This window comes from Peromyscus eremicus, chromosome 9 (assembly GCF_949786415.1).
Source record: "Peromyscus eremicus chromosome 9, PerEre_H2_v1, whole genome shotgun sequence".
NCBI lineage: Eukaryota > Metazoa > Chordata > Mammalia > Rodentia > Cricetidae > Peromyscus > Peromyscus eremicus.
The window spans coordinates 61136605-61164415 of NC_081425.1; the positions used below are offsets into that span (position 1 = coordinate 61136605).

Below are 27811 nucleotides of genomic sequence, written 5' to 3' on the forward strand. Positions count from 1 at the left end.
TTCTTGTTTTTTTTTTGCAAATGTACCTGTGATCCTTGAGTGCCCTGGAAACACCGGAAAGACATGATTGGGAGGGAACGGAGAAGCAGAGCGTGCATATGGTGCAGCCACAGGTTCAGGGGCCATGGGGTTGGGACTCAAAGTCAACCTTTCATCCAGAGTGTTTATTCTCAGCAGGTTGTAGTATGTGATGGGGACCACTCACATTCTAGTGGGGACCAGGTTAGTTGGCCTTTAAACTTGGTGTCCCCGAGGAGGAACCTAAGAAGTTTTATTTTGAGATTCTAATGAAGGAAGGACCAGGAGAGTGCAGCAGAGCAAATCCCTCTTTATTTCAAGAAGGTACCAGAATTCTTACTGGCATTTCTCAGCCTGCTCTGTGTGTTCCTAGTCATGTGGAAGAAGAAAAGGGATTCAGCTGGGGTCTGCCTAACAACGCAGAACTGCCCAGCTCAAGACTGCTTCTCAAGTGAACTCCCAAATGCCAAGATTAAGAAGTTATAAATCACAGTGTGACTAGGAATGTGGTTTAGTGGTACAGTGCTTGCCTAGCATGCATGAGGCCCAGGTTCTATTACCAGCACTGTAAAAATAAAAATAAATACACCGTCATGCCTTGGTGTCCCCAGGGGATTGAAATGTTCTAGGGTGAGACTCCCAGCCACAGATGCCAGTGACCTTGGATGCTCAAATATCTTGTACCAAACAGTTCGGTATTCACATAAGACCTAGGTACATTTGCATAATTTAAGTCAACTCTAGAGTTGAATCAACCTGCATGGATCTACTGAACTATTTTGGGAATAATGACAAGGAGAAGAAGCCTGCACATGTTCAGCACAGATGCAGTAGCTTTTTAGGTTCTGTAATTAACACAGTGAGAGAATAGTCAACAATGTAATTGAGTCCCTGCCGAGAAACACTAGGCCAAAATACCCCACAGGCCGACAAGGGTATTAGGCAGCCAGAGCTGGCGCAGGCCTGGCAGCCTGTGCCTGTGATGGTGACACTCAGGAGACCCTGAACACAGGCCCAGCCCCTCCCTCTAAAAGTGGACACTGGCTGGAGAGAAGGCTCAGCAGTTAAGAGAACTGGCTGTTCTTCCAGAGGTCCTGAGTTCAATTCCCAGCAACCACATGGTGGCTCACAACCATCTGTAATGAGATCTGGCATGCAGGCAGAACACTGTATACATAATACACAATAAATAAATCTTTAAAAGTAGACGCTTGAAGTTGAATTTCAAGTAAGAATTAGTCCAGTTTAAAAGTCTCTCCCTCTGAGCCTTTAAAACAGTGTCCTAACTGCCCTGTTTACTTTGAGCATCTCAGAGGAAGTATTTTTAAGAACTATAAGAGGGATTTTATCTGTACCGTGGTTCATGGCCAGTATCTCCAAACACACCTACATACACGTACACACGAACACAAAATGAATAGCCCCGGACAGCTTGCCAGTGGTGACGGGGTTTGTGCTTTTCCTTAAGGTCAATGGCTCTTTAAGATTTTCTAGGGGTTGCTGCTTAACACAGGCTGCACGTTAGGGAATGCCTTTGAATGCCAGGACGCAAAGTAGTGTATAAAGGTGATAAAATGTGGAGGAAAGCCCAGATATGGAGACCTGAGGACAGAGTCCTACCTGCAGCAGGCAGAACCCACTCTGCAGAGGCTGGTTCCCCGTGTGAGTGGCAGATGGAGTTTGGTCAGGATGAGAAGACTCCTGTGGGCAGGGCAGTGTTAGTCACAGCAATGGCGGTCGTTAAGAATAAAGTTCAGGGGACCAAGGGCGGAAGCAGGGACTTAGTATCCTAATTAAGCAGAATATGTCCAGCTGGTACATAAACACATGTCCTTTGAGGAACAGGCTTTCTGCTCCTTTCTCAAGAGCTGATAATTAATTTAATTAATGCAATTTAATTAATTTAGCTTAAATAATTGTCATTTGGCTGACTTAATTACTGGTTTTACTCTAAGAACATAATAATCTTAGTTACATAGCCAGCCCTCCGTATCTGTGGATTTCACATTTGCAGATTCAACCAATTGGTGTGTCAAAAACATTCTAAAGATGTGCTTCTGCACAGAACATGGACAGGCATTTTTTTTTGTGTGTGTGTCATAGGACTGTATAGCTATCCACTGGCCTGGACATTGCAAGTCATAGAGAGGATGCATGTACCTTTCAGGAGGATGTGTGTGGTTCTATGAAATGTTACCTATTTTATGAGAGACTTGAACACCATGGATTTTGGAATCCAGAAGATAAAGTAAGTCCTGAAGCAGAACTCCCAAGGACACTAAGGGATAACTACACACCCCACTCCCATCCCTGACATCAATGGAAATGACAAAGAACAACATCTGATTGATTGGGGTTTTTGTTGTTGTTTTTTTTTTTTTCTTCTCAATTCAAGATGTTTGATTTCCCGTGTGGAGAGGTGTAGTGGTAGGTCTTATGAGAAGTGTGCCACTGGGGAAAAACCAGCTACTTCCATCTGCTCCCTCTGCCTCATGCTTGCGGTTGAGATGTGAGGTCTCAGCTTCCTGCTCCTGCTGCTTCTCCACCACGATGGACCCCTGTCCCTCTGGTACTGTGAGCCGAAATAAACTCTCACGTAAGCTGCCTTGGTCATGGTGTTTTATCACAGCAGCAGGAAAGCGGCTAATCCACTGTTGCTGTGATAAAATGCCCTGACTAGAGCAAGGGCAGAAGGATTTCTTTGACTCACAATTCCAGACCTGTCCACCATTCTGGGGAGGTCACGGGGACAGGAAATTGAAACAGCTAATGTGTTCCAACCACAGTCACGAGCAGAGAACAGTGGGTAAACTCCTGCTTATGTTCCGCTCACCGGCTCCTTTTTATTCTGCCCATGGTCCAGCCCATGAAATAGTGCTGCCCACATTCAGGCTGTCCTCCCACCTCTGTTAACCCAATTAAGAAAAGCCCTACAAGCCTACCCAGGCAGGCCTGATCTAGACAGTTCTCAGTGAGACTCCCTTCCTAAGGAAAGTGGACCGTCATACTCAGGAAAAACCACACATTGGGAAGAGGATAAGCAGAGTTTCCATCATCCTGTGTGTTTAGCAGCAGCAGCAGCAGCAATATTTCCTGTGGCTTAGGCTCCAGGGATACAGGTAGATGCCTAAAACTGCACCCAGGGGAAGTCCTTTGTCATCTCTAACGCCAGTAGGTACTGTGCACATCATTTGCTTGTCCTAAGCCTGAGGCAGAACAGTGCCCATTTGATGTCTTTCTCGGATGGCCACGTTCCACTCTCATTATGAAAACATCTTGATTTTGAGTCCCGGCCCTAACCCCTGACAGACAATTCAATTTTTTGGTTTTTTTTTGTTTTTTTTTTTTCAAGACAGGGTTTCTCTGTGTAGTTTTGGTGCCTGTCCTGGATCTCCCTCTGTAGACCAGGCTGGCCTCGAACTCACAGAGATCCGCCTGGCTCTGCCTCCCGAGTGCTGGGATTAAAGGCGTGCGCCACCACCGCCCGGCGACAATTCGATTTTTGTGCCCCTGTTTTTCATGTACCAGGCGGAGCAAGCAATAACTACAAGCAATAACAAGACATGGGTTGAATTTTCAAAGTCATCTCATGACTGAGACTCAAAGAACTGCCCTTTCCAACTTACTGCAAACCTCCTCACTCTTTCACCTGAGCCCTGTTGATTTAAGCCCAGGAACAGTTCTGCTGGGATGGGAGGCGGCGGGAGACCCTGTCTATAAGTCTAGATCTTTCTTTCCCTCTAGACCTACTCAGCAGTTTCAAATTATGCAGAGACACTTGTTTTGGGGGGTGGAAATAAATAAGTATCATCTAATGAGGACCATCCCACAGCTTGCCCCTCACTTACTACCCACCTCATTAATTAGGGATCCCAGGAAGATTTCTGGGCCTACAATGTGTCTGTCTCCATATGACCCCCGCTGACCCCCGGCTCCCTCCCCGACAAGGCCCTGCTTTCCAAGGGCTGTGGTGGCACGTGGCACTCCAGGGGTTAAGGAGAGTGCACACAGAGCTGGGAGGGCAGGGCCCAGGTTTCCCTTGTTTCAGTTCCCAGATGGCAGTCTGGCCCCTGTCCCTTTGAGGTCCTGTTGGAGCTTCCTGTCCCTCACCACAGATGTGCAAATCCATCGTAATGTGTTTCTCTTTTATGGTGTCTTTTCTGTTTCTTGGTGCAGAGTTTAAAAGCCTCATTGTTTCTCCAGGAGAATAAACACTGAGAGACTTTCAGGTGGGTGGGTAATAAAAAGAGCAAAACATCCTTGAAAGCAGGAAAAATTCTTCTTTCAACTTTATTGTGTTTGCAAAGAAATGCTGCAGATGATCAGCTGCTGTTCGATGGATTATAATTTTTTTCAGTGTTAATTATAGTATTTATGCTAATTAAAGTACCAAATGGGATCCAGCAAGTGCTAAAGAGGAATGTAAAAGAAAGAGCTCTTCTCTGGAACAGACTTCCTTTGAAGGCACAGGACAGTCTCCTCAGACTGTCTCAGTGGATTTAGTCATCACCCAGGGCCCCAAAACCCCCCTGCCCTTCCAGCCACTCTCCTGCAGTGGTCAGCTCTTCCTGACTTCCTTTCTTTCTTCCATTTCTCTTCAGAGACATGTATGATAATATTTGATTTGTCTAATCCTGGTGTGAAATATATCGCTAGGCCAAGTGATCTATAAGCCAGAAGAACTGTGGAAACTTAAGTCTGTAAATTCCCAAGATTCAGTCTTCCGGTAGCGCCATCCCCACCTTGGGTCTCTCCAGTCGTTTATGTGTCCACATCTTGCTTACACTTCAGGGTCTCACCTCTCTCAGTACCCGCCAAGCCTTCCTGGACGCTGCGAGCCAAATACCTTTTGCATCATCCCAGCCCCTGCAATAACCCTGACCTTTAGCTGTCCTGCCTGCCCTGCCCCTGGCTACCGGTTCCTTTAGTTTTATCTCGTTAGCATCTCCAGCATGGACTGTATGACGCACACATCTTGAAGAGTAGAGAACATCTTTATCTTGTCCATCTATAACTTTCTTATGTCAGCTTGAGGGGAAGCAAGAACCCTATAGCTCACTCTGTGTCAGTCTGTTTCCTAGGGAAAAGCCATCCCATTCTATACTAATAAAGCCAAAGTTGGTTTTGAAGAAAGTTTTAGAACTCTTGACTAGTAGCCACTGACAATAGAGCCAGTGGTGATTTGTAACCAGATAGCCTGGACTGGGTGCTTTTGAGTGAGTGACCCCGGGTCTTGTGGGAAGGACACTTAGATCACAGTTCCTTCTCCTCCCCTCCTCTGAAGAGCTACCTGGCCCACCATTGTGAGGAGCAAACCACTGAATATCATGGTCCTCAGAAGCCATACTTTCTATTTCCCAAGTGGCTTCTGAATCAGTAAAGTCTGGACTAAACAGGCTCCCGTAGCTGATTTAGCTGCGAGAGCAGTGGCCTGTGCATGCTGGGTCAGGTCAGGCAGGAATTTGTGACCACGCACTTGAGAGAGGAGAGGATAAAGCAAGGACCAAGGCCATGGCAGGAGGGTATGAAGGAGACTCCTAAGGTTTAGTAATTTGAGTTAAGGGCTACGCTAACAATCTATCTTTATTTATTTATTTATAGCAATTGAGATGTAAACTACTTACTATTTCAGTTATAATAAATGATGAGACTGTCTTAATTTTTCATTTTTGGCTTAGGAAAAAGAATAAAACTGGATTGGCCAGAGCACGGTGCTTCATGCTGTGGCTGTTAATCCTACCGGTTGACTTTATGGTATAGATGGTGTTTACACTTGGTGAATCCACTTGTGTGCTGGTGCTCATTGGTGAGCAGTGGTTGGGGTGCTGCTGTCTTAGACAGAACTTTGCCTGCCTGAGACTGTGAAAACCTGCCATGAGAGGCCAGTTATATAGCTAGAGGTGGTCTGCATGGAAAATAATGGTCTTGGTTGGACAAAGAAACATGCCCATTCTACACTCAGCGAACAGACTGGGTTTTGAAACTCAGTTTTAGTAACAATAACAGAAGTCAGAAAACATGGCTAGCTGTGCCCACGAGGCTAACTAGAAACATCTCCATTTCTACTTCACCCTCCCAGTTTACTGACAAATGTACGGTTGCAACAGTGGTTATGGGTCAGTTTGCTCTGTTCCGGAAACAGTGACTGAGCCAGGATCGGTCCCTCAGTGTTGGCAGTCTGGAGCACGTCAGGGCCAGAAGCTCATGGGCTAGGCTTTCAGACCCCACGGCCCACAGCATGAGGTTCTAAGAACTGGAGCCTTCCAGCTCCCAGCTTTAAAAGCCAGATACTTATATTCTGGGTGCTCAGGTCAGTGCAAGCTCTGGGATCTCAAAGCAAGAGGTGTATGGCTTTGTGCCCCCAAACCACAAACTTGCTTTTCCAAGTTTTCAAACCCAGAAGGTTAAGCATTTGTGTAGATGCTCAGGTCAGAAGCTTATTGCTCTGGGCTTTGAGTGTCAGTAGACAGCACCCAGTTCATGTTATAGGCTCCCAAGCTTCGGGTGTCAGGACCCTAGAGTTTTTAACATTGGTGGCTTTCTGCAACTCTTCCAGCGATCAAGACCTGTGGCACTCACCGTCTCAATGTCATGGCCTGTTGCCTCCCATCACCCAGGCTCTTCAGTTTTCTGCTTCAGACTTCACTCTGGAGTTTTTCCGTTGCTGAAGAGCACTGATGGCCACTACTGTCATTGCTGGGACTGAATCCCAGGCTATTGTCTGCTCTTTGTGAAATTAGCCCTTTCATTCTACTGGTGATAAACGCACGTAGGCAAATGAAAGGCCACACTCCACTTTGAACCATATTGAGGCCAATGTCACAACACCAGGTGTGGTGGTATATTTGAATGCTTAGTCACCAGGGAGTGGAACTGTTTGAATGGATTAGAAGGGCTAGGGGATGTGGCCTTGTGGGAGTAGTTATGACCTTGTTGGAGGAAGTATGTCACTGAGGGTGGGCTTTGAGCTTTCAAAAGCCCATGCCAGACCTAGGCTGTCTATCTGTCTGTCTGTCTGTCTGTCTGTCTGTCTGTCTGTCTCTCTCTCTCTCTGCCTGCTGCCTGAGGATGTAAAGTTCTCAGCTACTTCTCCAGCACCATGCCTGCCTGCTGCCCTCCTTCCCTGCCATGATGATAATGGTCTAAGCTTTGACACTGTAAGCCAGTCCCCAATTAAATGCTTCCTTTTTTGAGAGTTGCATTGGTCACAGTGTGCCTTCAGAGCAATAGAATAGTGACTAAGACACCAGGGTATAGTCATTCACAGAGAAGCTTCCAGACTGAGAATAGATAGAAAATGGCACAACCTATGTGTGCACAACTTCCTAATTTCACCAATTTTGAGCTTTAGACTTGCTTCAAGTCAGCTTTTTGCTGAGCCATCAGGGAAGTTCTCTGCCCTGGACCAAGATTAGATGAATGGGGTCATCAAAAGGTCACTGAGGCTCATCTTAGCTAAAGTGAAGTCTCTCTAAGCTGCTACAGGCTGTCTGGAGCAGTCATGAGTGTAACAAAGCCTCCCGAGCAGGGCCATGGCTTCAGCAGCCGTAGCTGCAGTGGTCTCTGCAGCTAGCACAGTTCCTCAGAACATCCAGGAGGTGTTCAAGCTATGTCCATCACCAAGGGTCAAAGGAGTGGCTGCTTGATTGACAGCTCCCCAGCCAAGGCCACTGGGCACAAGGGAAGGGTCAGCTGTCTGTCAGATGACCTGGTGACTTGGCCATAAGAGCCTCCGTCATCTGAAAGGAGAGGCTACATACATGTATCATAGGAAGCTACAACAAAGCTCATGTGGTGGACCTGCTCAGCTGAACCTCACAGTGCTGAAGCCCTGGCCAAATGCCTGGGGAGACTTGAGCCCCTGTCAGCTTCTCACCACTTCGTTGATTACTATAGTGTACCCCGCCTTGATCGACAGCTTGATTCTCTCCAGCTAAAATTAAAAGGCATAGTTGAGGAGAAAAGGAAAGCATTGGGTAGAGTGTCCTCACTGCTGGATGTACTTTTCATGTGTTAGCTCTCTTTGAAGTTGTATGTGCTTCGGCCGGGGAATTGTCCGGACCTTCTCTCCGTGTATTTTTTCCCTTTCCTTCCCAAGTACAAGAGTTTCTCTCCATGTCACTAACCTAGCGTATCAGAGATGCTTGGCTAATCATTATTGGTCCCCACTTGTGACCTAATTAACCCGTCCACAAAGAGAATTATCATACACTACTTCTTACTGCTACACCTTTGCACATTTGAACAGTGAAGTAGACCTGGGCAGACACTTGTTAGAGCAATGTGGATTTCTTCTCTGTCTACTTTCAGGCTCGAGTCCATCAACCCTGGTCCCTTTTCCTTTCATATCCATTCTGCATGCGATTTAAATACTGTTCTTTGCTTAATGTTTACATTTCTATTTATTTGTTGTTGATCAGTCCAAACCATTACAAGACAAACCTCTAACAAATCTAGATAGACAGCCTGCTGGATGCTGGCTTATATCTGTGTTTCTTGAGCACTGTTTGACCTCTAGTCTGCTGTGATTGGCTGAGACTCAGAACTTGATGTGAGAGCGGGTTACGGTCCTTGTACACATCAGGTTAGGTTGTAGTTCACTATTACAGAGGCAGCCATTAGGCCAGACAGACAGGTCAATTCTGCATCTCAACTTTCCATCCTCTTTTTGTTAAGTAAGATCCCAGGCTGTAGAATGCCATGGCCACATTCAGGGTGAGTTTTTCCACCTCAGTTTAACCTCTCTGGAAACATCCTCATAGATGCACCCAGAGAGTACATGTCCCAGGTGACTCTCCATCCCGTCAAGCTGATGGTGAAGATTCACGGTAAGAGTCGGTAGCTTACCTCCCTTGAATGAGAATGTTCACCACCAGGGTTCCCTTAAAGATTTGGCAGGTGGCCCTCACTGAGCTTGTCTGAACAAGCTCTGTAACTGACGATACCTTCAAATGCTCTTGTTAGCCTGGCAAAGAACTTTCTCTGGAAGCATTTTATTAGTTGTGGCTTTATCATTTCCATTCAGATAATCCTTAAAGATTGATTATTTTGCTAATTGTTATAAAGTATTGCTTAATTGTCACTGGATAACTTTGGTAAAGTTCTTTATAGTAGTGTCCATGTCATTTACAGAAAAGGAAATTCCACCTTCAGAGCAAATACTTGCTTTGTTTCTATCATGAATTTTGCTTCCCAATTTTCCAGGCTTTGGGGATGTGAGGACCCAAGCACAGACAATTCCCTGTAGCTCACTCCATCAATTCCAGGATGTAGTCGATGGCCCTGCTTCATATAATCTCACTCCCTGCATGAGTTGTGTTTCCTATGTTGGTAGTTTCAGTTGAGTTTAAAGGGACCACAGACACCCAACAACACAATAATTACAACATCAAGTTCCAAACCCTGAGGAGAATGCATGGTGAACTTATGGAGATGTGCTGTGAGTTGGGAACCATGCCGATCCTTTGAGAACAATGTTCTTCTAGGACCGAGCGTCTAGGTGCCCACAAAAAAAATTCCTACTAACCAGTGATACTTTTTGATTTCATTAATAAGGAAACTGAGGCACGAGCTTATCATTTTCTGGTGATAGCACAGGCAGAAAATGGCAATGTAAGGGTTCGAATACAGACTCGGTTACAAAGCCCTTAACTGTTAAAGCGCACAGGAAAATTTAAAGGCAGAAAAAGCAGAAAGGCTGAAGGAGTAAAGGTCACCTGATGTCACCTGGGGACCAATGGAGGGAGGCTTCCAGAGAAATCCCTTTCATCTCTGTCCAACTCATAATTACCATACATGTTTGTAATGTACCATGAGGTGCTTTGACGTGTGTCTGTTGGGGCCGTCTAAATCACACAGAAAATTCCCTCTGTGTTTTCTCGGGAGCAAATGCCCATCTTGATTAACAAGCTTATTTCTCTATGCACTTTAGCAAAACTGTGAGTGCAGAGCTAAGGCACCAGCTGAAAACTGCTAGGGTGATACTGTAACCAAAGACCTTTCTCCTAACAGCCTCCTGCTGTAAGAAAACCAGCGGCACACTCTGATGACGGAATTGTGAGGCTTGGACCTTCCCTTCTAGAATCCAGAAGACAGAAGAATGTTAAGGGAAATCATCTTTGAATCTCCACTGTGAACATCTCTCTTAAGATGTGTTTTAGGAGAGAGTAGAGTTTATTGCCAATAAATATGTACAACTATTTTTTTGTCAAATAAAAATAAAATGAAGGGCCTGCAAGATGGATCGGTGGGTAAAGATGCATGCTACCAAGCCTGACAACTTGAGTTTGATTCCCCAAACCCCTAGTGGAGGGAGAAAGCCAGCTCTCACAAGCTGTCCTCTGGCCTCCATGAGTGAACAATGACATGCATGCACCCTCCAAAAAATAATAAAAATAACTTAAAAAATAGAAACTTAAACAGCCGCCATCTCGGAACAGTGCAGTTGCGAGGGCCCACTGGTGTCTTTGAAGTCTAGGATGGATTCCGTTGGTTCCGGGCTCTGCCTGTGACCTTACCCACACTGTTTGTGCCTTTACACATAATGTAATACAGAAACCCAAGCTGGGAAATGCAGACACAAAGCTGTACCTGGTGGGAGTGTCCTGCTCAGAACAAAATACTGAGGAATCGGTCACTGGCTTGACCATTAAATCAAAGACAGCGTGGGGCCACCCGGGCTCTGCCTCGGGTCCCTGGCATCTCCCTCCTGACTGGGAGGGAGAACAGTGCCTGCCAGAGGAGGTGGGATGGACAAGCAGGCTCCAGAGTTGTGGGTTTGTAAACCCTGAATTCCTCCTCATAGGAGACGCTCTGGTGAGACTTCTCTGCTTCTGATGTGCACTCGGTTCAGTGCAAAGCTGAGTGAGAACAGTACTGGGCATGGACTGGGGACAGCCCTGAGAGCGTTTGATGACCGTGGTCTGATGGGGTGAGGTTGGCTTCTACTTCATGCACACAGCTATCTGTCCTAGGTACAGATGCTAGAAGCTTGGCTGGCCACTACTCCCCAGTCTCAGCTGCTGGTAAGCAGCAATGTCAGCAAATAAACAAAAAACCCCAGACAGATAGGCAGGCAGACAGACAGGAAGGCAGGCAGGCAGACAGACAATGATTTCTTAGGGAAAACATGCAAATTCTTCTATAACCTTTTTGCTGTTGTTCACTTGAAAAATGATGCTTTTCTGGTTTGACTAGCTTTCTGGATATGGATGGTGATAACTATTAAAAATTTCTACCTAAGTTTTGTGATATGTTTCCAAATCACATTTTGCTTCCTTGGATTCAGGTGCACCAAGTCACCCCTTGGGTTGCCATTTGGTAGGGATTGAAGTCAAATCTGGTATCACCGAGTTGTCTGGTCCTCTGAACAATAAGTAGCAAGTCTCCTGATCTCCAAATGTCTTTCTGTGTACTCTGTGCTTTTCAGTGTTTTTAGTGGTATTTTATAGTTTTCACTGTACAAATATTGGTGCCATCGAGGCTCTGCTTCAGGTCCCCGTGTCTAAAGCATGGACGGAGCAGTGTGGTTCTGAGTTTCTAAGTGCTTTAGTCTTTTTGATGACTTTGAAGATAGAATTGTGCTCTTCCTTTTTCTTTCTTTGTGTTTGGTTTGTTTTTAAACAGGAACACTCTATGCCTGGCAAGCTGGTCTTGAAAGCACAGACGTCTACATGCCTCTGCCTCCCAAGTGCTGGGATTAAAGGCGAACACCAACACATTTAGCCTTCATTTTCTTTTTTGACTCATTGCTGACACTATATGAAATATAACTGGCTTTGCATATTTATTTGTATCTTGCAAATCTGTTGAATTCTTTTGTTCTTTTCCATCATTTTTTAGTAATGCTTATGGTTTTCTGTATAAATGACCATGTCATTTGCAAACAGAGTTGGTTTTAATTCTTCTCTTACAGTTTGGGTGCTAGTTAGTTAGTTAGTTAGTTTTGTTTTTCTTGGTTATTCCTCTGGCCAGGTCTCCAAATACTATGCTGAATAGAAATGGTAACAATAGACGCCCTTGGCTGCTTAATTTTCAAAGAACTCAGTTTTCCTCCCCATATACGATGTCAGCTCTGTGATGGTCTGAGTGGGTTTTTAGCATCTTGAGGAGGATCTTGTTGCTTTGTTTTTAATCAGGAAAAGAAGCTGATGAATGATGTGATTTTTTTTTCTTTATTGAGATTATTCTATAGTTCTTTTTTCTCCTTCATTTTCTTCTTATATTGGTTGATTCATTGAGTAATTGATTAATTAGTAGTTAGCTAATTGACATCTGTGCTTAATCCTTGCCTTCACGGAACAAATCCTTCTTAGTTGCCTAGTCTGGGGGTCCGCGGTTGTTCATAGTGTTCTTGTAAAAACTTTTTGCTTCATTTCCTGATCTTAATAGTTTTTGCCTACTCTCTTCTTTTCTCTAGCCAACCCAAAGTTTGTTGATTTTGAAGATTTATTTTTTGTTTCATTTTGTTTTGTTCTATTGATAATGATTTATTTTTTCCTATTCTCTTTCATTGCTCTCGGCTCTAATTCTTCCTTTAGAATGGAAGATTAGATTATGAATTATTCATTTCTCTCTCTCTCTCTCTTTTTTTTTTTTACCTCAGTCATTTATTGCTATAAATAGTACAACTGTTGACATATCCTACAGATTTTGGTACATTGTATTTTGATTTATCTCAAATTATTTTCTAATTCCCTTGCCATTTCTTCTATGACTTATTATTTAGAAATACGTTGTTAACATACCACGTATTTGCTCATTTTTCTGATTTCTTTCTTCTGTGATCTCTAATTTTATTGCACTGTGTTTGAAAGATATTTTGCGTGACTCCAGGCATTTCAGATTTGTTGACACCCTCTTTGTGACCGTCCCGGACACACTGGAGACTGTTGTTCCAGTATTGTCAAGTACTTTCCATTCTCCTTACAGTAGAGTCCAGATCCCCCACCGAAGTTTGTAAACTCCTCCATGAGCAAGCTCTGCCCAGCAGCTTTGACATCATTTTCTTCAATCCCTAGTTCTCATTCTTGTTCAGGAAGTATTTTTGACTGACTTATGCAGATAAGCTTAATTACTATAATTTCAGTAATGGATGTCTTGAGAGGATGTGGAACAATTGCGATGTATGTTTGTGGAAAGTTTTAAAATATATTGAAAAAGCTTGTATCTGAGTGCTCATGGCAGCATTACCTAAAATAGCTACGAGGATTCAGAACAAAGATCATCAGACAGATGAACAAACCAAATACGATGTATCAATTCAGTGAAATATTATTCAGCCGTTAAGAAGGAGTGAATTCTGACGCATCTAACCCTGTGCATGAACCTTGAAGATCTTGTTAAGTAACAAAAGCCAGACACAATGGCCATGTACTATCGTTTAATTCCTTTCATGCAGAAACACATGAAAGTAATTGATTTTATAGCAACAGAAAGCAGCTCAATACTTGCCAAGGTCTGGGTAAGGGAGGGACTACTTAGGGGGTGGGTTTTGGGAGGTATGTTGGCGATAACCATGTTCTAGAATTAGCCATGATCGCCACACAATGTGTTGAATATACTCAGTGTCTTTGCTGCAGAACCTTGTGCATATGTTGTTACAGTAAGAAAACAAGGGCCAGTGAGATGGCTCAGTGGGAAAAGGTGCTTGCCGCCAAGCCTGGAGACCAGAGTTCTGAGTTTCCTCCCCAGGACCCACGTTGGTACTCATGCTCAGACATAATACGGGCAAGGGGCAATAAGATAAATAAAGGTGAAAAGAGCTAAATCGAAGAAAATAAATGTTTACACAGTTTCAATTAAAATAGAATTATATCACTTCCCTCCTTCCCTTTCCTCCCTCCAGAAAAAAAAATCAATTTCTAAAATATAAATATGGCTATAGATAGAAAAACAAACATAAAAATCTTATTTTGAAATCATGTCTCTATCAGTTATTAAAAAAATAAAGATCAAAGTCTAGAGTGAAGAAAAATGCATGACTAAGGCTTATGTTCATCCATCGTCAGAAAGCTTGGTATGAAGTAGATGAAACATCCAGCCCTTTCGTTCATTGGCAAACTGTGGCACATCTGGACTTCACATGCTGACTGTTATCATGGAGTTTTGTTTTCACCAGTTTAGATGAACAAGATAAAGCCTTTGCTCTGGGGCTGTGCTCTTGCCTCTCTAAGAGAGCAAGAGCTCTGTGTTAGCAGCGTTCATTATTATCGAAGAGCCTGCCTAGAAAGAGTTTATCATCAGGTTCTAATTGTGCTGAACCTTAATTCAATTTGGATTTTGGTTGTTGGTAATGGTGGAAAGTCACAAAAAGCAGTGGAATGAATTGTATCTTACTCGAAACAAATCTAAAAGTAAAACAGATAAAAAATATTCTATTGAGAAATATTGTAAGATGTCTGAATTGTACTTGCATTCCAGAATTATGAATAGAATTGCCTATGCCAAAACGTGGCTGTCAGCAGGGAAGAGTACTGTTGCTTCTGACTGTGTTACAGTTTCCAGAGGGCTCATCTCACACAGTACAAACCCAGATTAGCATCTTCATGTCCCAACACTGAGGACACACAAGGCATTAGTGAGATCCTAACTGTAACATACAAGGCATTAGTGAGATCCTAACTGTAACAGCCCAAACCAGAAGCATCATTAGTTCATCTATCACTTGTTCTTTCCCACTGTAGTAGCAAGACTCATCTCATTATGTGATGTGTACTTTAAAAGTAGTATTTTAGGACTAGGACTAGAAAAGCCATGTGTTGTTTCTCCTTGTAATAAAATTCAGTAGCCTCTTTATTCTTAGGGATAAAGTGAGTTGAACTTGAGAAGCCATATTTGTGTTTGATATTAGGTCAAACCACAATGTCTATGTTAGCTGATTAACTAGAGTTTATCTGCCAGTACAAAACTTGACCCAACAATCCCTTACACTATAGTTTGCATATATGTTTTATTCTAAGTGGTTGCAAAGAATTTAACGTAATGTAAAAACACTAGCATGGGCTAGGCCTGGGGAGATGGATCGCCATTTAAATTAGATCCCCAGAACCACGTAGACACTGGGTGGACATGGCAGTCCATCAGTAGTTCTGTACTGGGAAGGGAGAGACAAGGGATCCCTGGAACAAGCTGGAACTATCCATTTGGATGAGATCAGAGAGACCTCGCCTCAATGAACAAGGTTGGAGTCCAGGAAGACTTCTTCAGGACTCCCATGTGTGCCTATGCACATATAAATGTTCCCACATATATGTGAGCACACATGTATGTATGTATGTGTATATATATACACACAGACATGCACAAAATACATACATGCACACCACGTTCACATTGAAAAGGAAGAAAAAGGCTTAAGCTTAAGAATCTGGCAAACCGAGGATTAACTATCTACCCAACTTACTGGCTATTTACATGAAAAAAAAGTCTGTGAATACATATGGATTTCTTAAGTGTAAAACCCTTACTGTGAAGCATTATGCTAACACTTGGAAAGTGAGAGGTTGGGGGTTGAACAGGTGCTTTTAACTGTAATGGTCTTGATGAGAACTTGGAGAATGCTTTGTAGAAGGTGAACATGGGTTCCGTTGGCAGTTCTCTAACTGATCTGTCATTTCTCTTCACCCCCTAACCCCCACCTACTGTATTAGGGTTGGGATAAGTAGATGTTAATATGCCTTATTTGAATAAGCTGATATGAATGCGTATTGGTTCCCTTAATAATTATCTTGGCACCAGATTAGCTTTGGTTGGACAGGAGACACGACTGCTGGGCATTTCTTGTAGATCAGCTATTGGTGAAATTATTAAGGCCACTCCACGTAGTTAAAAGGAAGATTTATTTAGTGGGTAACTTACAAATGAAGGGATAGGTAGGTCGTGGGGTCTGGGGAAGGTGTATCGCAATCCAGCGGTGTTCTCTGGAGCTCTGCTTGGTCAACCTCCACCGTCAAGGGTCCAGGAACAGAGAGAGCACTGGCCCATCCAGATCTAGGGTGAGTTATTAGTTAGGATCAAATTTGACACCCCCTCCCCGCATGGCTTCATGAGTTGTCATTACTAGGGGAGGTTGAGCTTTTGTTGGGTGTTCATTCTAAGGATGAGGTCATGATCTTCAGGGTTTGCATACTGATCAAGCCAAGCAGTCCTTGCTCTTTCTCCCTGCCTACAGTAAGACTGTACTGAAGCTGCTCTTCATAAACACAGCAAAGGCCGTAAACAAAGCTGCTCGTTGCTCAAGCTGTTTCCACCTGTACTGCCATCAGACAGGAGGTACTCAGTAAACAGTCTCATCTCATTGACCTATAAGGTCTCATAGAATCAATGCTTTGGAGTACTCAGGGGCTAGGGTTTCTTCAGCAAATACTCCTTTGCTCCACTGTTCATCAAGAAGCAAGGGTGTGCCAGAATCCCTTGGAGGCATTATAGATAAATAGTAAACAAGCTTAACAAGAGGATTGCCTTGTGTAAGGAATGTAGCTAGCTAGGGAAGAGGCCAACTGCTGTACTGAAAAGACTCAAAACTATTTCTGCCAAAGTAAAACAGAAGTTTTGTGCCAACCCAGTCAGCTGGGCCGGGGAGCATTTCTGCTGGGTGAGTTCAGAGGACAGCTTCCCACCCCGGTCCTGGGCCAGCCTTACTGGTATGCCTCACCTGTTGGGTCTCTTGCTTTTCCTATTTCCAGCTCACAAGTCACAGTGGAAGGGATGATTGGAGAATGATTTGTCCATGAATTGAGATGATCCACACATCTCCACCTATCAACCTTCCCAGTAACTTGACCCTAGCTGCAAAGGAGGCTGGAAGCATGGCCTCTTTCCAAGCCAGCCTAACTGCAATCGGGAGAATAACAATGAGCCAAAGGTGAAGTATATAGAATGTTGGATGACAGCAGTGTCATGGAGGAAAAGAAAGCAAGGGGGAAGAGTGAAACCCTATGGATTGCTAGTGCAGCTTTAGTTCCATGAACAGCATCACTCAACAAACAACAGCTGAGGGAGTGATCTGCATGGCCATGTGGGAAGAGCAGACAGAGGCGGTGACAGATAGGGAAGATTTGGGAGATGTAGTAGTCACTTTGCTCATTGTTATGACCCAGCGCCTGACAAAACGCAGCTTAAAAGAGGCAGTGTTTTTTTGGGTTCATGGCAGGGGATACAGTCCATCATGGTGCAAAAGGCATGGCAGTGAGACCAGTTCCTGGCTGTGGCAACATGAGGCTGCTTGTTCACATCTCAGTGAATCAGGAAGAGAAAGGGATGCTGGTGCTCAACTGGCTTTCTCCTTTACCCCTTTCAGACCCCAGCATGTGAGATGGTATTGCCCCAAATCAGGGTGGGTCTTCCTCAATCTTTTCTTCAGACTCTCACAGGCAAACCCATGGTTGTGCCTCACTAATGCCCTAGGTGTTTCTTAATTCAGAAACAAAATGACAGTCCAAATTAGCCATTGCATGAGAGAAATGGATGTTCTTTTAGGAGAGATGGCCATGGTTGCAGTGAGGAGCCTGTCTGGGCCTATTGAGCTCTGGTATAACTCATAACCATGGAGACAGCTAGCAACCATGGTCCATGTGAACCTGGCGTGTGGGCCACATGAACCTGGGGCTCAGAAAAAGCAGCCCACAAGTCAGACAGTCATGGGGTTCAGTGAGCTGCTTTATCTAGGTCTGTCATATAAAGGCCAAGTTCCTCCATGGGAAACAAACAGGTCACAGGGTGACCACAGCATTCCTCTACAGCCCAAATGCCTGGACCTGGCTGGTTCCAAACTCCTTGGGAGGAATGTCAAGCCCCTCAACTTCACAGGGGTTCAGGATCTGCAGAATAAGCCACTCTTTGATCTACCCTGGAGGAAACATACTCAGGAAGGAGAAAGGTTTGTTAGTGCCAAAGTGTAAAGTGGTAGAATTCCCTGGATTTTTGACCCTAGTTCCCTCCTTTCCCGGACAGCCCTGTCTGAGCAAGGCCCTTTGTTTGGAAGGGTCTCCAAGTTGAAGGAAGGAACTTTTGGGTTGTTTTTGTTTATTTCAAAGTTTTTTTTTCATTTTACATACCAACCACAGTTCCCCCTCCCTCCCCTCCTCATCACTCACTCCCACCTTCCTCCCACCTCATCCCTCATCCACTCCTCAGAGAGGGTAAGGCCTCCCATGGGGAGACAATAAAGTCTGGCATATCAAGTTAGGGCAGGACCAAGCCCCTCCCCCCCGTATCGAGGCTGAGCAAGGTATCCCTCCATAAGGAATGCGTTCCAAAATGCCAGTTCATGCACTAGGATAAATCCTGGTCCCTCTGCCAGGGGCCCCACAAACTGCCCAAGCTGCACAACTATCACCGACCTTCAGAGGACCTAGTTTGGTCTCATGCAAGTTCTCCAGCTATCACTCCAAAGTCAGTGAACTCCAACTAGCTTGGGTCAGCTGTCTCTGTGGGTTTCCCCATCATGATCTTGATCCCTTGCTTATATAGTCCCTCCTACCTCTCTCTGACTGGACTCCAGGAACTCTACCCAGTGCTTAGCTGTGGATCTCTGCATCTGCTTCCATCAGTCACTGGATGAAGGTTCTATGATGACAGTTAGGGTAGTCATCGATCTGATTACAGGGGAAGGCCAGTTCAGGCACCCTCTCCACTATTGCTTGGAGTCTTAGCTGGGGTCATCCTTTATGGGTTCCTGGGAATTTCCCTAGCACCAGGTTTCTCTCTAACCCCATAATGGCTCCCTCTATCAAGATCTCTTTCCTTGCTCTCCCTCTCTGTCCTCCCCCAACTCGACCATCTCAATCCCTCATATTCTCTTGCTACCTCCCCTAACCTCCCCCTCCCCACCATGTTCCCAGTTTACTCAGGAGATCTTATCTATTTCCCCTTCCTAGGGGAATCCATGCATGTCTCTCTTAGGGTCCTTCTTGGTACCTACTTTCTCTGGGGTTGTGGATTATAGCCTGGTTACCTTTGCTTTACATCTAATATCCACTTATGAGTGAGTATACCATGTTCATCTTTTGGGGTCTAGGTTACCTCACGCAGGATGGTTTTTTCTAGTTCCATCCATTTGCCTGCAAATTTCATGATGTCATTGTTTTTTACAGCCAAGTAATACTCCATTGTGTATATGTACCACATTTTCTTTATCCATTCTTTGGTTGAAGGGCATCTAGGTTGTTTCCAGGTTCTGGCTGTTATGAATAATGCTGTTATGAACATAGTTGAGCAAGTGTCCTTGTGGTATGATTAAGCATGCCTTGGGTATATGCCCAAGAGTGGTATTATTGGGTCTTGAGGTAGATTGATTCCCAATTTTCTGAGAAACTGCCATACTGATTTCCAAAGTGGCTATACAAGTTTGCATTCCCACCAACAGTAAAGGAGTGTTCCTCTTGCTCCACATCCTCTCCAACATAAGCTGTCATCAGTGTTTTTGATCTTAGCCATTCTGACAGCTGTAAGATGATATTTCAGAGTCATTTTGATTGCATTTCCCTGATGACTAAGGATGTTGAGCAATTCCTTAAATGTCTTTTGGCCATTTGAGATTCTTATGTTGAGAATTCTCTGTTTAGCTCTGTAGTCCATTTTTAAATTGGATTGTTTTGATGTCTAGTTTCTTGAGTTCTTTATATATTTTGGAGATCAGCCCTCTGTCAGATGTGGGGTTGGTAAAGATCTTTCCCATTCTGTAGGTTGTCATTTTGCAGGACAGAACTCTTGTCTGTCCCCAAGGTTCCATCATTAGGACTGAAAAAAGGGGGCACCTCTAGGCATATGAATCTCTTGAATTACCGGACACTTCAGTTCCCTGTGCATGTAAATAAATCTGTGCCTTTTCCTCCTTTTAATCTGTGTAATGTCAGCTCATGTCAGCAAACTTTCCACAGGTGGGAGGACAGAAGGAAAATGTCCACTCACTCCAATACTGTGATGTGCCAAGCCCTGGGACATTCCCTGAAACTATGGAGGTCAGGATGACCATCCAGCTTTCTGCTTCAGTGGGCCAAGGGCAGGTTTCTGAACCATACCGTGTGTTGAGGGCTGTGTGCTTCTAGTGTTATGGGGGCAGTTGGTGAAGTTCTGGGGTATTTGGGGATACAAAGTGCAGGGGTAACATGAAAAAGGATGGGGTACTTGATCATCTTCAGACGTCTCAAGTTGGTTTTCTCCACTTTTATTTTTATCATGTGAAAGCAATTGCTGATGATATCCACTAGCTTCAGTGTGTTATGTCCAGGCTGCAACCCCCACGCTGGGCATAGCCAAGAATAACTATGAATGGGGTTCAACAACAACAACAAAAACCCATAAACTTGCTTAGTAACCAGATTACACGGTTCTGGAATGTGAATGTGGTGGGTGACAACAACATGGTGTCATAATGAGGACAGGCTGGAAGCATTTCAAGTCTAAGCTTGCAAAGGGTGCGCTGACCTGTTCTTTCTTGTCACTTTCAGGTACCAGCAAGGTGAACCTTGTGAAGATCTCGTCCACAGCCTCCAGCCCTCGGGACACAGCCCTGGCTGCCGTCATCTGCAGCGCCCTGGCCACCGTGCTGCTCGCCCTGCTCATCCTGTGTGTCATCTACTGCAAGAGGCAGTTCATGGAGAAGAAACCCAGCTGTAAGTCTCCCGTTCCACTGTCTTCCTGTGAAGTGAGCTTGTGGGCATTGCCACACAAGAGTTCATAAGAGACCTAGCTAAGGCAAGCATCACCAACTGTTTAGGATACAAGGCACAGGAAAACAGACCCCTGCAGGAATTTTGAGCCTTCATCGGGATGCTGACAAGGCTGTAATGTCCCAAGGGTATAAGGCAAAAATAAAAATTGTCTATACCCCACATTTTTAACAAGCTATTTTAAACTGTGTGTGCCTCTGTATAAGAAGAGATAGGCAGTCTTCAACTTGCCATCACTCAGCTTAACAAGTCTTCAAAGTTATGATGGTCTGACGGCACACCTCTTAAGACCTCTCTGCTTCTCAATTACATAGGCACTGTTAAGGAACAGGCCAGGCTGTAGCTTGGTGGTAGAGCACTTACCTAACATATACAAGGCCCTGGGGTTTAATTCCCAGCACACAAAAATGTGGAGGCTAGACACTGGAGAGCTGGTTCGGTGGCTGAGAGCACTGGCTGCCCTTTTAGAGGAAGATTCTATTCCCAGCATCTACAAGGCAGTTTACAAGTGTCTGTAAGTCCAGTCCCAGGGGATCTGATGTCCTCTTCTGACCTCCATGGGTACCAGACATGCATGTGGCAAACAGATACACATGCAGGCGAAATACCCTTACGTGTGCGTGTATGTGTGCATGTGTAATGACACAGGTTTTGTTTTGATTGATTTGCCCACTGTAGGCTAGCAGAAGTTTATGATCCAGGTTAAGTTATTCTAGACCAAGCACTAATGTTTGGAAGACTGGCATACAGAGTGTCTTTATTTACAGTGAGTGTCTTAGGGTAAGCAGGAGACTAGAATAATGGTGTTGCCTCATTAAAAATACAAAATGCCAGGCTTCCTATGGAGAAGTGTTGACTGTGGATCTCTCCTTTCCCCTAGGGTCTCTGCGGTCACAGGACATTCAATACAATGGCTCTGAGCTGTCATGTTTTGACCAGCCTCGGCTCCGCCACTGCGCCCACAGGGCATGTTGCCAGTGTCACCGGGACTCAGCCCAGACATATGGTGAGTTGAGCTATGAAGGGCCCAGAGGAACCAGGAGTGCAGAATGGGACCACTAAACAGGGCCTTACCACGTCCAGCTCCTGTTCTTCAGAGCGGGTGACAGCGGGTCACAGGCTGATTTCCAGTCACAGCTGCTCCATGTCAGACTCCCCTCTGCCCGCCATTGATCTGGGTTCTCCAGGTCTCTTCAGTATTAAGAAAACAGGAATCCCCACAGAACTCGGGACCATTTTAGCAGCTGTTCAGGCAACTCAGCCTTTCTCATTCAGAGTCCGTTTCACTTAGAATCACTGTGCCTGCTGTGTAGAGGTGGGGCTGACATCCTTGTGTCTTAGTCAGAATTACTGTTGTGATGAACACCATGGCCAAGAGCAGCTTGGGAGGGAAGGTTTCATTTGGCTTCCAAATCTGGGGCCACAATCCATCAAGGGAAGCCAAGGCAGGAACTCACACAGGGCAGGAACCTGGAGGCAGGAGCTGATTTGCAGAGGCCATGGAGGAGTGCTGCTTACTGGCTTGCTCCCGATGGCTTGCTCAGCCTGCTTCTTATAGAACTCCCCCCACCACCAGGACCACCAGCCCAGGGGCAGCCCCACCCACAATGGGCTGGGCCCTCCCCCATCAATCACTGATTAAGAGAATGCCTCACAGGCTTGCCTACAGTCCCTTCTTCTGGAGACATTTTCTGATGTGAGGCTCCCTCCTTTCTGCTGACTCTAGCTGTGTCAAACTGACACAAAGCTATCCAGCAACTTGGTCATCTGGCCAGTTCAAACCCAACACCAATGTGACTGGTTTTAATGACATCTGTGAGGAAGAGGGAGGTCCAAGCCAGGTTCCAGCCACACCTGCCTCTTGGTCTGTTGCTGGAAATAGTCATTAAGAAGAGCTGGCACAGGTGGAAATGTGTGTCTGACCCAGTCAGACAGAGGTGACATGACTTTCTCTGCCCCTGACTGATCGGCATCAACCTGAGGTTTCTACTTCATGTCCAATCCCAGGCCTCAGCAGGTGACCTCCTGCACATAAATCCCTCATGACCAACGGTACTTCTGGTGTGGGTCTGGCCCAGTAGCCCTCTCTATTGTCCTGAGTTTCTGGTCTGTGTGGGTATAGTATCTATGACAGTGCCAAGTCATCTCTTAGACACTGTTATCTGCTTCGAGTTCCTCGTATTCCAGGCTAGCTGGACTGGCCTCTTGGAATCACCCAGTGTCTCTTTGTAGTGTTGCAGGATGGACCATCTCAGTCCCGTGTGTCACACATAGAATGAGAATGTTTCACCTTTATCCCCGCTTCCCTCCTTCCCGACAGGTCTCACTGTGCAGCCCAGGCTGGCCTAAGTCCTTTGACTTGCTCCAGTCTTGACACCATGTGCAATTGTGTCTCTGTGTTTAAAATTTGCATTCCTCTTTCTGCTAAATAGTCATGCAAACGGGATCTGCTACTTTTCCAAGGGGACCAAGGATTAGCTGCTATGAACAAAAAAGTTCAGGAGGAAGGGCCTGGGCCTCACGCTTTTCTGCCTTTCTCAGGGCCTGTTCACCTGATTCCGTCTTTGTGCTGTGAGGAGGCCCGAAGCTCTGCCCATGCTGCCCTTGGCTGTGGGCTGCATTCTACGGCTACCCTTCAGGAGAGGTAACTGCTTGCTTTATAGTCAACAGTGCCATACTCCTGTTTGTAAATCTGTGTTCTCCTGATGTCCCAGCCTCGTGTTAAACTGTAGAGATCTGCTTCTTAAGCATTACCAATGACTTCTGGGAACCTGAGGGGAGAGATTCCCCAGCAGGGATTGTAGGGCCCAAGGCTGCTGGTAACTAGTCCTGTTTCCTGGCACTTTTCTCCCCACCACTTGATTTGTGTATTATGTTCATGACATTGCTCTGTTTTTACAAGATTTTATTTTAAAGCATATATGCGTGTTTCTGTGTATAAATATGTACACACAGTACAGGTGCCCTCAGAGGCTGAGAGTGTCACACCCCCTTGGAGCTGGAGTTACAGGTGGCTGTGAGTCTCCCGATGTGGGTGCTGAGAACTGAGCTCAGTTCCTCAGGAGCAGTGTGCACACACATGCTTAGCTGTGGAGTCGTCTCTCTAGCCTCTATTCCTGACATTTTTGTTATGTCAAAGTAATGTCTCACTTGTCACACTCTCCTGGCACACTGTTCTAGAACAACAATCCAGAAAACTCAGTTAAGACCTAAGAAAATGCAGATGTTAGACATTGGATATGCTTACAGTAATTAGAAATATGTATAAAAATCACTTTCAAGGTCAACGGAGTAGCTGCAGTTGCTGCACTGAGGCAAATTTAAAGCAGTAGTTAGCACTGGAATTCTCAGCATGTTGCTATTGCAGCCATAGAGTTAAACTGTAGCTGAAATGCTGTTCTGTAGCAGCTGTTTCTGTCACTGTACAATACTTACAAACCTTCCGGATGTGTGCTCAGAAACGCAGCTTCGGTGGGGGACACAATGCCGGCTTTCTTGGGGTCTGTTTCCCGTTCCATCTGCGGTGAGTTTTCTGATGGCTGGCCTCTGATGCGGAATCCTATGGGCGGCGACATCTCTCTTTGTGACTCTTATCCTGAACTCACTGGAGAAGATATCAACTCCCTCAGCCCAGAAAATGAAAGCTCAACATCTCTGGATTCCAGCGGTGGTCAGGACCTGGCTGGGACAGCTGCTCCGGATTCTTCTGGAAATTTCACAGAAACTACTGACTCACCTAGATATGGTGACACAGTCTGGGAGCAGACCCTAGCTCAGGATGCTCAAAGGACTGCAAGCCAAGGAGGTTGGGAAGGCAGTGGCAACCTGAACCTAGCCACACCTGCGTCCTTCCAGGTAAGACACTGGTGGGTTTCACAATGAGCTTGGCAATGGCTTGTGCTAGACTGGAGGGATCCAGCCTCTGTTCCCACTGTGAAATCTGAGGAGGTAGAAAAGAGATAGCTGTAATTTATCATTTCTCATGCATTACAGAAGACTGTTTTAAAGTACATTTCAAGTCTTTTTTTCCTCCTAACAAACAGGACCATTTTATGAGAACACAAAGGCCCTCACACTCTTCACTGGTCTTCTGAAATCTGACTGCTGTGTGTGGAGTGCTCCTGACAAAGAGGTGGCTAGTGGTGGAGGCATCTGGCCATCAGCCCCCATCTCCGCTGTTGTCAAGTGATGGTCTTAGACTTGACATCCCGGGCATTTATTCATCATCAGCTCAGTTAGAATTGGGCTCTCTAACAACTCTTTTGCTCCTGTGCACAAAGCCACTGTCACCTTCTTGACGGCGTTGACTTGGTCCCATAGCGTGGGCCTCGTTTGGAATTCAGAGAGGATCTTATTCTCCCATTGGGAAGCAGCCCCAGCCTTAAAGCAATTGTGGTCTTTACCTGGTGGGAGGCTGTGATTTCCAAAGCATGATGAAATCGTTTCCTGAACCAGTATTTTTGCACACTGGTGTTCTTGTGGGTGACTTAAGACCACCCGGGGTCTGATGGTGATGGTCCCTATTCAGGATGAGTATGTAAGTGTGAGAGCCACTGTTAGCCTCCACGTGTGCCTCCCCCTGTTCGCATCTGTGCAGATGGGGAGCAGGGCTGAGGGTATGTGGGGTGTTGGTGTTGAGCTATTTGAGGGGAGGAAGCGAGCCTGTTTCCTGACAGGAAAAGCTTTCTTGTGGTTTTACAATATTATTTTGTTTTTTTGTTATTATTGGGGCAGAGAAGCACATGTGGATATCAGGGGTCAGTTGCAGGAGTCAGTTCTCTCCTACTACAGGTTCTAGGGATTGGACTCCATGCATGGCAGGTGCTTTACCCATGATCTATGTTGCTGGCCCTCTTGGTACTATCTTTTAATGTCAACAGTGATGTTGCTATCAGGGAGATGGCTCAGCAGGTAAAGGCGCTTCCTGCCAAGGCTGATGACCTGAGTTTGATCCTTGGAATCTACATGGCAGGAGAGAGCTGACGCCTGCAAGTTGTTCTCTGACCTTGACATGCACCAATGGCACAAGCATCCCCCCCGACACACACACACAAAACACACAAAATAATAAGCAACAAAACCTCAACAGGAAGGAAACAGAAGGTTGGAGAACCTCTGAGAGGGCCTGTAGCACGAATCTTAAATGGTCTTATTAATAAAAAAACTCAGGGCCAGGTATTGGGGTGAATGCTGAAAGATCAGGGAAACAGAACAAGCCACATCCAACCTCACCTTGCCAACTTCTCAGCCCATCCTGTTTCCTCCAACTGGAAGCCCCTGAGTCCTCATCAAAATGGATCTCAGCTGAACTGCTGCTAAAAAAACCCTAAAAGTTTAAAAGCCTGTACTTCCTGGTTCTCACGCCTTATCTACCTTTCTGCTTCCTGCCATCACTTCCTGGGATTAAAGGCATGAGTCACCATGCCTGGCTGTTTCCAGTATAGTCTTGAACTCACAGAGATCTGGATGGATCTCTGTCTCCAGAAGGCTAGGATTAAAGACATCTGCTACCACTGCCTGACCTCTATGTTTAATATAGTGGCTGTTCCATTCTCTGACCCCCAGAGAAGTTTATCGAGGTGCACAATATTTCAACCACAAGGGCCCCCTAGTTCTCTAGTCTACCCATCTGCTTTTTGAATATGATAAAACGAGATGATTTGCTTCCGGCAGTAGAGTCAACATGTTGCTACTAGAGCATCAGTTGGTCAACATATTTGCTAAAAATTGTTTCCCAGTACTCAAACAGACTTCAGACCCACTGGTTTCTAGACAGCCTTTTACCTAGAAATGTTTTCCTTAGGTTTACCTGTGTTGCCAATGCAAATTACTGATGAACACATTGCCAAAGGGCAGTGTATGAAAGCAGGGGTCTCAGCAACACTCAGCTGGCCGATGCCTGGTCTCTTTTAGAGGGAAGCCATACTTTCTGTGATACGACCCCTTGCTGAGGGTAATCATCTTGAGAACACTGTGTCTGTTCAAGGGAGACCATTAAGAGCCATCCTAGTCTCTCTGTCTTTGCAAACATCTGCAAGGAGTGGGAGACTGAGGTTCTGTGACTCAGTGACAGATAGGGTGGCAGTGTTCACTGGCCACCTTCCTTTCTGGAGGCCATGAATGACCTACAGATGTTTAGGAAGCTCCATACTGAAGCAGTGCCTTCAAATGTTTGGATGAGGTTGATGAACAAAAGAAATGTTTTTTTTTAAGTCCCTGTGATTATTATGGGTTACATTATCATCTGTCAAGTACTCAGCACAAACTGGTAATTGTGTTGTTGCAAGACTTTCATTACTTTCTCAGAGGACACAGTAAAGGATGCTTGAGTATGTGACAGTGCCCTTAGTAGCCATGCACAATCAGGTTTTAGAAGGACCACGAAGCAGCTTTAACGTAGAAGACACCATTTTTCAAGCCTTTCCTCTGTTGCTGTTTTAGGATGCCTGAAGGCCATCTTCCGGAAGTGGAGGTGTGGGTCTGGACACGCCTGGGTTAAGGCTTATAGACTGAGCAGTCTTTGACCTTCCATGGCTTCTGGAAGCAATAATAAATCTGACCCCAACTGGCAGCATTTCCAGCCTTTCAACCAGTTGCCTCTGAGCCAGACCGACTGTAAGCTGAAACCCCAGCGAGAATCAAGGAGAGACTGTAGGGGCCTCAGGACCGGCACATCTTCCCTAAACAAGAACCTCAGCTGAGGGCAGTTTGAAGGACCAATGGGTGGAATGTGCTGCCTGCGAAATTGTGGGCACAGCAAGACCCAGCCTGGCTCCTGCTTACATTCATGGTGAATGTGGTTTCACAAGACCCAGAGTATAAACTTTCATAGACACTCTCTTTCAGAACTAACCCGTTACCCTACGAAAAAGCTATGGCAGATTCCTTACTTAGATTTTAGGTAGAGCTCTGGGGATTTCTATGGGAAAAAAGTCACTTTCTCATCAGCAGAATGGTACATGTCAGTGGTGTGAAGGGGTTTTGGAGCCCTGCCTAAATCGTGGTTTGGTGAAGTTGACTGGCCTATCCGTTATGAGTAGCTCTTTTGGCCTCTTCCCCACGAATGTGTGACCGAGCTGAGAGGAGAGGAGGCCTGGGGTATGGACTATGGCTGTGAATGT

General features: G+C 45.3%; 1 protein-coding gene across 1 annotated transcript in view; it reads left to right on the top strand.

Annotated features, from left to right (window-relative positions):
• The window catches only part of Tnfrsf19 (TNF receptor superfamily member 19), a 69991-nt gene extending 42851 nt beyond the window's left edge, over positions 1–27140 (top strand). The window contains exons 5-9 of the mRNA XM_059273071.1: positions 20469–20633; positions 21571–21696; positions 23232–23334; positions 24149–24545; positions 27132–27140. Coding sequence (XP_059129054.1) covers positions 20469–20633; positions 21571–21696; positions 23232–23334; positions 24149–24545; positions 27132–27140 — 800 coding nt within the window. The remainder of the gene's footprint in view (positions 1–20468; positions 20634–21570; positions 21697–23231; positions 23335–24148; positions 24546–27131) is intronic.
• Positions 27141–27811: the final 671 nt, after the last annotated feature.